General features: G+C 43.8%; 2 protein-coding genes across 3 annotated transcripts in view; one reads left to right on the forward strand and one right to left on the reverse strand.

The window, feature by feature from the left end:
• COPS4 (COP9 signalosome subunit 4) overlaps positions 1-4,941 on the reverse strand; it is a 46,469-nt gene extending 41,528 nt beyond the window's left edge. The window contains exon 1 of one of the 2 annotated variants that reach the window (XM_062199186.1): positions 4,777-4,937. In XM_062199186.1, coding sequence (XP_062055170.1) covers positions 4,777-4,850 — 74 coding nt within the window. In that variant the 5' untranslated portion in view covers positions 4,851-4,937. Of the gene's footprint in view, positions 1-4,776 lie in introns of both variants that reach the window. The other variant, XM_062199188.1, reaches the window with a different exon arrangement.
• A 205-nt stretch (positions 4,942-5,146) lies between these two features.
• The window catches only part of LIN54 (lin-54 DREAM MuvB core complex component), a 101,434-nt gene continuing 92,487 nt past the window's right edge, over positions 5,147-14,093 (forward strand). Inside the window, exon 1 of the mRNA XM_062198564.1 lies at positions 5,147-5,161. The gene's annotated coding sequence lies outside the window, so the exon portion shown is untranslated. The remainder of the gene's footprint in view (positions 5,162-14,093) is intronic.

A 14,093-nucleotide genomic window follows, 5' to 3' on the forward strand; every position in this document is an offset into this window, starting at 1 on the left:
ATCCGTCTCACTCTGTCTCTCCCTCTCTTTTTGTAACTCTGCCTTTCAAATGAATAAATACTTTTTTTTTTTTAATTTTTTGACAGGCAGAGTGGACAGTGAGAGAGAGAGAGACAGAGAGAAAGGTCTTCCTTTGCCGTTGGTTCACCCTCCAATGGCCGCCGTGGCCTGTGCGCTGCGGCCGGCGCACCGCGCTGATCCAAAGGCAGGAGCCAGGTGCTTCTCCTGGTCTCCCATGGGGTGCAGGGCCCAAGTACTTGGGCCATCCTCCACTGTACTCCCGGGCCATAGCAGAGAGCTTGCTTGGAAGAGGGGCAATCGGGACAGAATCCGGTGCCCCAATCAGGACTAGAACCTGGTGTGCCAGCGCCACTAGGCGGAGGATTAGCCTGTTGAGCCACAGCGCCAGCCTAAATACATCTGTTTAAAAAATTTTTAAATTAAAAATAAAGAAAAAGTATCCTATAAAATCTGCAAAAAATCTTCTCATATGTCTAATTTCTTACATCTACCGTAGGAAGTTGAGTTGATTCTATAGGAAAGCATCTGTAACTCAGTTACTAAGATAAAAAAATAAGTTCTTTAAAAGACAATTCTAGATTCAAATACAAGTTCTGCCCCTTTCTAGCTGTTCAGTGATTCAACATTTATTGAACAATGACTGCATGGGCCGGTGCCGTGGTATAGTAGCCTAAGCCTTCACCTGCAGTTCCAGCATCCCATATGGGCGAAGGTTTTGTGTCCTGGCTGCTCCTCTTCCGATCCAGCTCCCTGCTTATGGCCTGGGAAAGCATTGGAATATGGCTCAAGTGCTTTGGCCTTTGTGCCGGTGCCCATGTGGAAGATGTGGAAGAAGCTCCTGGCTTCAGATCTGCCCAGCTCTGGCTACTGTGGCCATTTGGAGAGTAAACCAGCAGATGGAAGACCTTTCTCTCTGTCTTTCCCTCTGTCTGTAACTCTGCCTCTCAAATAAAGAAATAAAATCTAAAAAGGAAAAAAAAAAAAAAGGAACTATGACTGTTACAGATATCTTGCTGTTAGGAACACACAGTATCACTATTTTGGAAACCAGTGTACACCATCATTCTTTAATATGGAATCCTTCGTACACAGCTCTTAAACCGTAAAAGCACTGATACAGTTCAAGAGTATTTCTTTCATAAAGCATATAGCTGGCAGAACTGTTTTGTTATGAGCATAAATATCCTGACACATTGTTACCCAGATACAGCTAAGGGCAAGGCCAAGACTTGTTTCAGAAAGCAGTTCCATAGGAGTTGCTCCCTAATGTGGCACTGGCTCTCAGTTACCACATTATTTCATGTCGTCTCCACAATAAGCCCATATGGTTGAATGTTAAAGTAATGGCTCCCAATGACTCACACCTTCCTCTGTCCGTGGCTCTTTACAATGTGAACTTTTGCTCTTAAAAAGGTAGTGGTATGGAGGCAGGTATTTAGCCCAATGGCAGAAGTCACAGCTTGGGAAGCCTGCAACCCATAGCAGAGTGCCTGGTGTGAGCCCTGAGTGCCAGCTACCCCACTTCCAACACAGTTTTCTGCTCCTGCGCATCCAGAGAGGCAGCAGACGGTGGCTCAAGTACTTGAGTCCCTGCCACCTATGTAGGAGACCTGACTGGAATTTTGGGCTCCTGGCTCCGGCTTCAGTCTGGACCAACCTTGGCTACTGCAGCCGTTTGGGGAGTGAATCAGCAAATGGAAACATAAGGGTTAAGCCACCTACAAGGCCAGCATTCCATGTGGATGCCAGTAGAGCACCAGCTGCTCCAATTCCAATCCAGCTCCCTGCTAATGCACCTGAGAAAACAGTGGAGGATGGCACAAGTCCTTGAGCCCCTACATTCACGTGGGAGACCTGGAAGGAGGTCCTGGCTTCATCCTGGCCCAGCTCAGGCTGTTGTGGCCATTCGGAGAGTGAGCCAGCGAATGGAGATCTCTCTCTCTCTCTGTAACTCTGCCTCTCAAAAATAAATCTTAAAAAAAAAAAAAAAAAGATTTCTCTGTCTCTGCTTTTCAAATAAGATGAATATAAGTATATTAATCAATTAAGGGAAAAGAAAGAAGTAGTGGTAGACTCCATTTCCCCTCCTTGGGAATGCAGACTGTCTTGTGACTTACTTTGACCAGTACTGCAAAACTACCCAGACAAGCCTTAAGATTTTATGGCTTGCATCCACAGCCTCTTCAAACACTCTCAGAGCCATAAAAGAAAGCCCTAAACTACTGACTGAGAGAATACGTGCAGAGAGCAAGATCTAGCCAACAGCCAGTTATGTATGGGGCCAGCCCCAGCTGAGCTGCTGGTTATGTCTAAGTCCAGACAAGACCTGCCAAACAGCCCAGTTAACACACAGAATCCTGAGAAGTAGTAAGTTGATTAACACCACTAACTTTTTCATTTGTTACTTGAAAACAGAAAACTGCAGCACCTTATAAAACAGGTTCTGCTGTTTAGCTCCAGTTCTGGACTGAGGAAGCAAATACTGAGTGGAAGTTTCAGTTACACAAGTGCTCAGGAAGCTCTATGTCTTCTAATAACCACTGCACTTATTTTTAGTCAACAAAATAAAAACTAAAGCAAGCACAGGGGAAATGATAAGCTGCTTTACTTTCACCCAAATTTATAAAAATCACATGCAAAAGGGAATTAGTCATGAAGATGTATTCAGCTTATTACAACCCTTGGAAAAGTCCATATGTATTTTTACCGATTGCTTAACAGTGGTAACAACAATTCGATGGCACTTTCTCTGTGTCAGGTACCATTCTATGTGATAAAAGTATAATAAGTAGATACGAAGGTACTTCAAAAGGCTCATGAAAAATAGAATTAAAAATACAAGTTTATAGGCCGGCGCCGTGGCTTAACAGGCTAATCCTCCGCCTTGTGGCGCCGGCACACCAGGTTCTAGTCCCGGTTGGGGCACCGGATTCTATCCCGGTTGCCCCTCTTCCAGGCCAGCTCTCTGCTGTGGCCCGGGAAGGCAGTGGAGGATGGCCCAAGTCCTTGGGCCCTGCACCCCATGGGAGACCAGGAGAAGCACCTGGCTCCTGGCTTCGGATCAGCGAGATGCGCTGGCCACAGCGGCCATTGGAGGGTGAACCAACAGCAAAAAGGAAGACCTTTCTCTCTCTCTCTCACTATCCACTCTGCCTCTAAAAAAAAAATGAATAAATAAATAAATAAAATACGAGTTTATCTGAGTGCAAAATTTTTCTTGAAATCCATGCAGTCTTGGGGCCTGCACTGTAGCATAGCAAATAAACCTGCTGCCTGTAGTGCTGGTATCCCATGTGGGTGCTGGTTTGAGTCCTGGCTGCTCCACTTCTGATCCAGATTCCTGCTAACGCGCCTGGGAAAGCAGTAGAAGATGGCTCAAGTGCTTGGGCACCTGCCCACGTGGGCGATGAAGTTCCTGGCTCCTGGCTTCAGAACGGCCTAGCTCTGGCCATTGAAGCCACTTAAGGAGTGAACCAGCGGATGGAATATTTCTCTCTCTCTGTCTCTCCCTTTCTCTTTGAAACTGATTTCCAAATAAATAATTAAAGAAAAAAAAAAAATCCATGCAGTCTTTTCACAATACACAGTTTCCACATACTAAAAAGTTCTTCTCTCAGAAACTTCGGCACCAAGATAAATCCATAATTTCATTTTCCCACAAATTCCATGTTCCCTCAGATATGAGTATATGCACATACTCATTTTTGTCCTCAGGCAAACTCCAACAAGAATAAGTCCTTTTATTATCCCCATTTCCCTCAGCGAGAACTGCAGCAAAGTAGGTAAAGCTGAGATATACAGCTGTCCTGCTCACCCACATAAGTTGATTACATTTACCACCAGAAAAAAAGGCAGCACAGCCTACAGTAAAAAAAAAAAAAAAAAAAAGTAGCAATGTCAATGCCTAGGTCAAAGCAGGTGATCTGAGCTGTCAGGATGTAAATATTTGGTTCGACTTGAGAAGCATACTTCATATAAACAGAAAGCATGTTCCTTACAAACGAGCAGTGCTGTCAAATCTGCCAGGCAGCGTGGGCGACAGGCGCCTACCTCTACCTGACACTGCTGAGCAATCGCTTGCGGGACAAGCACGGGTCACACATTTTAACAGGCGGTGAACCTATGTAGTCTACCAACACTTCGACGAAACGCCTACACCATCCAGATTCCTGCAAAGATCAATACTCTGCACATCCTAAGCCACGATGGCAGAACAGGCTGCTGGCGAGGAGAGCACCCAACACACATGGACCCAGCAAAGATGGTCTGAGTGGCTCCGGACCACAGGGCAGCGGCCATGGCTCCTCCGTCCCCGCGAACCCCGAGAACCCATCTGCCCCGCCAAATTCCGCATCGAGACGCCGGCATAGAAATTTCCCTCATTCTAAAAGAGGGAAAGAGATCCAAAGCCAGCCCGGGGCGGGGTGAGCGGCCAGGCCGCTACGGGGAAGAGCACCAGGGAAGCGTGCGGAGGCCCGGGAGCAGTCGTCCCGCTGACCACGCTTCCCGAACGCAGAGGAACCAGGAAGGACGCCACGGAGGACTGGACACGCTGACAGTCACCCCACGGCCCTGGCCTCCTGAGCCTCTGCACAAGGTCCGGTCCCCGCAACATTCACCGCCCCAGCCGATCTCAGGCCCGCCCCCTCGGTCGTCAGGCCCGCTCCCGGCCTCCAACACGAGGGTGGCGGTCAGCCCAAGGAGAACCAGTCGATGGCTTCCTTCCCCACTCTCTTGCTCTCGGGAAACACTCACTTGCCCGCCAGATCTTTATGAGAGCCGCTCGAATTCATGAGCTGGGCCAAATCCTGTCGCACGGCTGCCGCCATCTTTCTTCCACCTCAGCCGTGGCTGAGGGGGCCCCTTACAGCCTCAAAGAAAACGAGTATGGTCCTCCGGAGTGGGGCCAGAGAGAACCAGGGATACCACAGAGTAGCGCCCTACGCGGGCCAGAGCGTCAGTGGGTGGGGCGGGACCTGAGCTACCTCCGCCCTCAGGGTTGAGTGACACGGCGCTTCACTCCTCACGTCCCAGGCCCGCCTAGGCCTCTCCCACAGGCGCCGGCTCTCACGCTCCGACTTGGGATTGGCTGATGAACTTGAAGGGAGTGTGTCGCTTGTGCAGCTCCAGTAAGGGCTCGGTACGTACAACTACTGCCGTTTGTGCTAAGGTCCGTGTTTCACGTTTATGGTTAATTCTTCGTTCTGTAAGGCAGCGCTGAAAACTACGTGTGGTAAAGGACGAGTTGTTTGTGTTTATTTCCAATTCACCACAGACCAGTGCTTTTTAAAAATAAGATAAAAAATGTCCGCGCCCCCCACCCCCACCCCGCACACACACACCAGGTATCTTTTTTAATGGTTGATCATACATCCCATGCGTCCAGGACAATACCATTTTTAGTCTGGTGTCCTGAGGTATTTATTAACACCGCTTTTCATTCTGTCACTCCATCTGAGTGACAAATTATATGTTCACTCGCCCTTTATAGGTGATTGCATTCATCATTCATCCTTATATGTATCATATATATGTGTGTGTGTGTATATATATTCTATATATGTATTATTATATACCATATGTATTATATATATATATATATATATTCTATAAATCCCTAGAGAATTTCTGAAAGAAGTAGAAATCTGTGTATCTCCTTCCTTTTCCAGTGAGTAGCACACTGTTTCGTTGTTCTGCTCTTGAATTTTTCACTTTTCCTGGCGATCTTACCATTTAAGTCCAGTCTTAAAAGTCATTCGTTTTAGAGGTGGAGAGGACTACCTAGTGAAGGTATGTCAAAATTTACTTAATCCTTATAGGACATTGAAGTCTAGGGAGTGAGACATTATTACCGTAGTTATTGTTGTTGTTTTTAAGAAAGGGAGAGTCACAGGGTGAACTGCCATTTTGAGCCAAAGCCAGGAGCCAGGAACACAGTCCAGGCTTTCCTGTGTGGATGACAGGAACCCAACCACTTGAGACATCACTGCTGCCTCCCAGAGTCTGCATTGCCAGGAGCAGAGCATGGATGGAGCCCAGGCACTCCAGGATGGGATCTGAGCATCCTAACTGCCAGAACAAACATCCACTCCTCTTTATTTTTGATCAGTCAAAGCCGCAACGAATAACCTTTCCTGTACATCATTTTATATATAATTATGTACCGGCAAAACACATTCCCAGAAATGACTCAAAGGAGATATACTTAAAATTGTGATATATATTGTAAAATTTCACTTGATACAGATGCTATCATTTTGCCCTCCTACCAGAAGTATCTAAGAGTGCAATGTCTACAGTCTTGTCTACAAAAGACATCAAACCTTTGAACTTTTTGCCATCTTGAGATGTGATAATTGGTGTATTTCCTCTATTGCAAAGGAGAAAAAAAAAGTCCAGAATAAATTCCTTCTAAGAAAGTAAAGTGGAAATTGCCCACATCAATTCAGATCCCATTCCACTGGCAAGAATGCCTAATCATAGTGATTCTGGAAACTTAATTTCCCCTTGTGTTGCCTTGTGCTCACAAGGAAAAGGAAAGGGTGAACATAGTGGTACAAACAGTAGTTATTGCTATGATCTGTTCTTCGGTTCACCTAAATATTGGTTCCAGTCCCAGCAGCTCCTCTTCCAATCCAGCTCTCTGCTACGGCCTGGGAAAGCAGTAGAAGATGGCCCAAGTCTTTGGGCCTTTGCACCCAAGTGGGAGACCCAGAGGAAGCTTCTGCCAGGCCCAGCCCTGGCTGTTGCGGCCATTTGGGGAGTGAGCCAGCGGATGGAAGAGCTCACTTTTCTCTCATTCGCTCTCCCTCTCTGCTTCTCTCTCCGTATTTCTGCCTTTCAAATAAATAAATATTTTTTAAAAACAGAATACATGTTCCAATTAACTGAGGAGAAGAGACAGGTTTTTAAAGTTGGCTGGTGCCGTGGCTCAATAGGCTAATCCTCCGCCTGCGGCGCCAGCACACCGGGTTCTAGTGCCGGTCGGAGCGCCAGATTCTGTCCCGGTTGCTCCTCTTCCAGTCCAGCTCTCTGCTATGGCCCGGGAGTGCAGTGGAGGATGGCCCAAGTGCTTGGGCCCTGCACCTGCATGGGAGACCAGGGGTAGCACCTAGCTCCTGGCTTTGGATCAGCGTGGTGCGCCGGCAGCCGCAGCGGCCATTGTGGGGTGAACCATTGGCAAAAGGAAGACCTTTCTCTCTGTCTCTCTCTCTTTCACTGTTCACTCTGCCTGTCAAAATAAATAAATAAATAAATAAATAAATAAATAAAATAGGGCTGAAGAAAGCAAAAACAAGGAAACAAAAGTCATTTCCAAGTTACTTTCTTTGTAAAGTGGAGTCAGGGAGATGGAAAAATAGAAAAAAATAAATGATTGGTTAACATCAGGTTGCTTTAGGTTACCCTTTTCCTGAAGGATTAAGGCAGAGGGAACTTCATTATGTTAACTGAAATTGACCTCTTTGGAAATTCAGTTATTATCGAATTCTGATTTCTCAGAAGGTCAAATACACTGGCTTTGTTACAGTTTAGTGACATAGAACTTTGGCATGAGTGACTCCGTTATTTTAGCCTGATCTGTTGGGGCCTGGTGCAGGAGCTTAGTCCAAAACAATGGCCTCTTGCAATTTTTATTTAACACTTTCTTCATCAGCTCAAAACACAGGATTTCTGATGATGCACAATTCTATCACAATAGGATGTGGCTTTTCGTGGTCCAGAAACATAAAACAAATGCTGTACTCCACGCCTATACATGTAATACAGAACGACAGTGGAACAACCACAGTTAAATCTCAAAAAGGAAGAATGGGAGATGGACAGCAGTTAGTGTTCCGTAGCAACAGCATGATCCTGGACAGGAATTACAGATGCCCACTGCCCTGTTGGTAGAATAAATTCCATGGTTAGCCTTGATTCTGCTCTCTGAGATGTTCTTTGTTCATTGTATTCTGTGGGCCCAAACTTTGCCCTCTCGGGATACAGTAGTTCCACCTATCAGCAGGGGATAGTTCCTCCAGTAGATGCCTGAAACCACCAAAAGTAGTTAACCCTGTAGACTCATTTATTATGTTCTTTTCCTTTTTTTAAAAAATTATTTATTTATTTATTTGAAAGGCAGGGTTACAGAGAGGCAGAGGCAGAGACAGTGAGAGGGGTCTTTCATTTGATGGTTTACTCCTCAGATGGCTGCATCAGCTGGAACCAGGAGCTTCTTCTGGGTCTCCCACACGCGTGCAGGGTCCCAAGGACTTGGGCCATCTTCTACTGCTTTCCCAGGCCATTGCAGAGAGCCAGATGAGAAGTGGAGCAGCCGGGACTCTAACCAGCGCCCATAAGGGATGCCAACACTGCAGGTGGAGGCTTTACCCATTAGGCCACAGTGCCAGCCCCTGTGTTCTTTTCCTAACATATGTACCTACAATAGTTTATAAATTAGACACAGTGAGAACTGACAACAATAACTAATAATGAAGTAGAACAACTATATATGCTGTAATAAGAGTTACATAAATGTGGTCCCTTTCAAAATATACTACAGATTTTAGCAACTTTACAATATGGCTATTTTTGCTTATTGATTTGAGAACTTTGATCTCTTCACTTGAAGGAAGCACTTTACGGCTTCTCTTTGGTAAGTCTGAATTGCCAACAGCATTATTTTTGTGCTTTGGGTCCTTTATTGAATAGCATAGGGTTTACTTGAACACAGCACTGTAATACAGTGATAGTAGATCTGACCACTGAGACAGCCAGGGACTAACAATCTATGACATGGATGTACTAGACAAAGGGATGATCTGGCCCTGAGCTGGACAGAGCAGACCGGAGCTAGATGTCATCCTGCTACTTAGAATGGCATACAGTTTAAAACTTAAGAATTGCTTATTTTTGAAAATTTCTGTGTAGTATTTTCAGACTGTGGTTGACCATAGATAATTGAAACTGTGAAAAGTGAAACCACAGATAATAGGGGAGCAGAGTGCAAGTTAACTAGATGTTGAGCATATTTCATCTTTGGGAATGCGCTTGGGCTTGAACAGTTGAGAATTTTTGTCCACCAGATTTTTCAGTGTTTTTTAAACTTATTTTTTAATATAGTCCTACTGTATTTTCAATACCCTGGCTATTTGCTTCCAGACTGTCTCAGATGCCAGTAACCACACTTAAAGTTCTTTCTATAAGTAATTGTTAAACTTTCCCCATGTCCTGGCTTCTGGCCTCAACCAAGTTAATTTTTTTTTTCTTTTTATATGAGTGGCAGAAGGGCAGAGGGGCAGAGACAGAGAGAGACAGAGCTCCCATCTGCTGGTTCACTTCCCAAATGCCTGCAATGGCGGAGACTGAGCCCAGGCCATAGCCAGAAGCTATGAATGCAATTGGAGGATTTCAAAAGGGATATAGGAAAATGTAATTAAAATATAAAAAATAAGTAACATAAATTTACTTACCAACATATGCTCCAACAAGTTCAAGACATTTTTATAAGCAATAATAGCAGCCATTTAGTCCATCCCTAAAAAGCCAAGGGTCCTAGGAATTTAATCATGTTATTACAAGGGTTTTTTAAAACATTATTTATTGAAGCAAATATGCTATTTAAAGATTTTTCTGGGCCAGCATTGTAGTATAGCAGGTAAAGCTGCCACTGCAATGCTGGCATCCCATAAGAGTGCCAGTTTCGGTGCTGGCTGTTCCACTTCCTATCCAGTTCCCTGCTAATGTGCCTGGGAAAGGCAGTGGAAGATGGCCCAAGTTCATGGGTCCCTGTACCCACTTGGGAGACCTAGATGAAGCTCCTGGCTCCTGGCTTGGGCCTGGTCCAGCCCTGGCCATTGCAGCCATCTGGGGAGCAAACCAATGGATAGAATCAATCTATCTCTATCCCTCCCCACCCCACACCCCACTTTCTTTCTGTAACTCTGATTTTTGAATATTTAAAAAATTTTTTATTTGACAGGTAGATTTTTTAGATTAGAAAACAAAAATAGTCAGAGGAGCCAAATTGGGACTACAAGATGAATGCCTACTGACTTCCTATTAAAAATTCCCACCACATTTGCCTTATTTAATGAGGGGAAAGAATAGGAGCGTTCACTCTCTGGTGAAGCTTTCCCAGGTATTTTTCTACTAAGGGTTTGATTAACTTTATCAAAACACTGTCCATAATAAGCAGATGCTCCCACTCTTTGGCTCTCCTTTTTTAGGATCAATAAACAAAATGCCTTGAGCATCCTAAAAAAAACAAACAAACAAACAAACAACTCTTGCCATGACCATTGCTCTTGACTAGCCCACTTTTGCTTTGACTGGACCACTTCTGCCTCTGGGTAACCATTGCTTTGACTGTGCTTTGTCTTTAGAATAGTACTGGTGAAGTCATGACGTTATCTCCTGTTACAATCTCCTAAGAAATGTTTCAGAGTCTTTATCCCATATGTTGAAATTTTTCATTAAAGCCCGGAGGATGGACTAGACCATTTTGACACCCATCAAGCAGAAAGTTTGTTCCATTCTAAATTTTCAGTCAGAAGTGTGTAAACTGAACTAATTGAGGTACCTATGGTGTTAGTTGTTATTTCTGGTGTTAATGGTCAGTCCTCTTAAGTTAGGGCATAAACAAGACCACTGTGGATGGTCTGCTACTGTAGACTTCATTTTCAATATTGGTTCCTTCTTCAAAGAAGTTATCAATTGGTAAACTGCTGGGGGACATTGTGCCCATATAGTTTTTGTAAAGCATCAAGGATTTCACCATTTTCCCACCAAGCTTCACCATAAACCTGATGTTCATTCTGCCTTCAATTTTAGAAGAATCCATGTTAATCTGATAGTGACTCTTTTCAAACTGATGTCTTCTTAGTGCTTCAAACTAGATCCTGTTCAGACCTGTTAGAACAAGTTAGTACGAGTTTATTTTGTTGCAAAAAACTTTGAAAGTCATACAACTTTTTTTTCATAACATAGTTTCCATGAACTTTTAAAAGATCCTACATAATAAGGAATTTTACTGTTAGAATATTAATAATTATGGTTTTTTTTTATTTCAAAGGCAAAATGAGAGAGAGCAAGCGAGCGAGCGAGAGAGAGACTTCTATAAGCTGACTTACTCCCCAAATGCCCCCAACAGCAGGGCTGTGAAAAGCCAAAGCCAGGAACCAAGGAACTCCATCTCAGTCTCCCATGTGTGTGCAGGAACCCAAGCACTTGAGCCATCATCTGCTGCCTCCCAGGCACATTGGCAGGAAGTTGTATCGGAAGCATGGAATAGCCAGGGCTGTACGCAGGAACCCTAATATGAGATGCAGGTGTCCAAGCAACGGCTTAACCGTCTGTGCCAAAACGCCTACCTCTCATAACTACTCATTTTATCCACCTCACATTATACATACCAGGCTTCAGAATACCAATACCAATAGTACCACCACAATATGATTACTGAAAAGTTAAATATTTTCCTACATTTTCTTTCCCATTCTTCTGTTATTTTATAATCATTCTATGCTTATATTGTAAGCATATATGGCCATCATAAACTATGCTTTTCATTTTTATTTATTCTTAGTTTTATAAGAAGTATATACTTAATGCTCACGTCAGCTCATTTATTGGTATCTTGCTCTTTCCCCTTGGACATTTTTAAGATCCTTTCTTTGCAGGAACTTTCCTAGGACGTACCTAGCTATCTATGCCTTTTTGATGCTACCTGGGAACTCCGTGAACTTCTGGGAACATCTGCAAATGCAAGTGTATCTTTAGAAGGATTTTCTATTAATTAATAATGTTACATTGTAATAATGATAGTGTATTATTAATAATAGAAAAAAATTATATTATTGTTCATTTAATTTTCACCTGGGGGCTGAGGGCATTTGGTACAATGGTTAAGACACCACTTGGGATGCTAGAATCCACACTGAAATGCTTGGGTTCAACTCTTAGCTCTGCTTTCAACTCCAGTTTCCTGCTATTGTGCACCCTGAGAGACAGCAATGATTGCTCTAGTACTTGGATCACTGCCACCCGTGTGGAAGACCTGGATTGAGTTTCTGGCTCTTGGTTTTGGCCTTTCCCAGCGCTAGCTATTGTGAGCATTTGGGAAGTGAACGAGTAGATGGACGATCTGTCTCTGTCTCTGTATTTTTCTACTTTTCAAGTAAACATTTTTAAGAATTAAATATTTATTTAATTATCATCTCTCTGTTTCCTATTCCTTTCTCTCCTTCTGAAACTCCACATAGCAATATATTAGGTCTCTTGAATTTATCTTCTAAATGATTTGTCTTTTTCATCATAATTTCTACTTCTTTACATGTTTGAATTCTGTTTTGTGATAACTTTTCTCCTTTACAGCCCTCTTGGCACAATTCAATAATTCTCCTTCAATATATCTATGAAGTTTTATGTTTGTTTGTTTGTTTGTTTTTTGACAGGCAGAGTTAGACAGAGAGAAAGGTCTTCCTTCCATTGGTTCACCCCCCCCAAATGGCCGCTACGGCCAGCATGAGGCTGATCCAAAGCCAGGAGCCAGGTACTTCTCCTGGTCTCCCATGCGGTGCAGGGCCCAAGCACTTGGGCCATCCTCCACTGCACTCCCGGGCCACAGCAGAGAGCTGGCCTGGAAGAGGAGCAACTGGGACAGAATCCGGCGCCCCGACTGGGACTAGAACCCAGAGTGCTGGCGCTGCAGGCGGAGAATTAGCCAAGTGAGCCGCAGCAAAAGTTTTATGTTTTAAAAGATCATTCTTTCCACAAATACTCTTATATTAAAATGTTATAGTTGTTTTATGTTTAATAGCCCCAAGTGGAAACAAACCAAATGTCCATCAGGAGGAAAATGTGTAAATAAACTTTGGTATGTTCATTCAATAGAATACTGCTCAGTGTTTTAAAAAGGCAAAAACTATAGACACATGCAACAAAATGAATGATTCTCCAAAACATTGAGTGAAAGAAGCCAGACATAAGGGAAATACAGTAAGATTCCATCTACATAAAGCTCCAAATCAGACAAAACTAATTTATGGTGACATAATATCAGAAGTTGTCTGGAGAGGGAGCAATGGAAAATCACCAGTGGGAATTTACTGGGAAGTAACAGGAGATGATAGTAATGTCCTACATGTTGATAGCAGTATGGGTCACATGAGTGTATGGATTTACCAAAATTAATCAAACTATAGAATTAACTTCTGTGCACGTCACCAAATTTAAAGCATCTATTTGAAAAGGAATGGACATGCTTTTTGATGCATAGTCTTGTGTGTATGTATTGAATTTTGTCTTAAGTGCTTATATCTGTGTATTTATTTATGGTTTAAACTATTGTCTTCTCCAGCAGCTTTATTTTATTGGGAGCCACTTATTCTCTGTGTTTTACCTATTCATTCTGATGCTGGGTTCTGTGTCATTGGAGCTCAGATCTGGCTGCAGGAGTCTGTTAAGTGGCAATGTCATGGGTGGTAGGAGCAGTCCTTGTCTGGTAGGAAACTGTTAGTTCCTCTTTGAGCTACCTGGAAGTAGCCTCTCTGCTTCTCAATTTCAAAAACTGCTGGTCTTCTAGCCTTGGGGGAAGAGACGTTACAGCACAACTGTCTGCTTCCTCATCTCCTCCGGTGTCAGGATAACCAATAGGTCCTACAGGGAAGAGTGCCAGAACAGGTACCATCCTTCTGCTTGGAAGTGCATGGATCATCACAGGTTACATTTGTTCTCTCCCTCTCTAGACTGCACCCTTAGGCTCGTTCATACCATCTAGTGCCCACTGTGTCTGTTTAATGGTGCTCAGGTATTCAGGTTTCCTGTAGAGTCACATAGTTGAATTGGAAGTAGGAGAGCAAGGTGAAAGAAATGTGACAACCTGATACATTATTTTTTTTATTTGATAGGTAGAGCTATAGACAGTGAGAGAGAGACACAGAGAAAGGTCTTCCTTCCGTTGGTTCACCCCCCAGATGGCCGCCATGGCTGGTGCTGTGCCGATCCAAAGCCAGGAGCCACGTGCTTCCTCCTGGTCTCCCATGCGGATGCAGGGGCCCAAGCGCTTGGGCCATCCTCCACTGCCTTCCTGT

This window comes from Lepus europaeus, chromosome 8 (genome assembly GCF_033115175.1).
Source record: "Lepus europaeus isolate LE1 chromosome 8, mLepTim1.pri, whole genome shotgun sequence".
NCBI classification, from domain to species: Eukaryota; Metazoa; Chordata; class Mammalia; order Lagomorpha; family Leporidae; genus Lepus; species Lepus europaeus.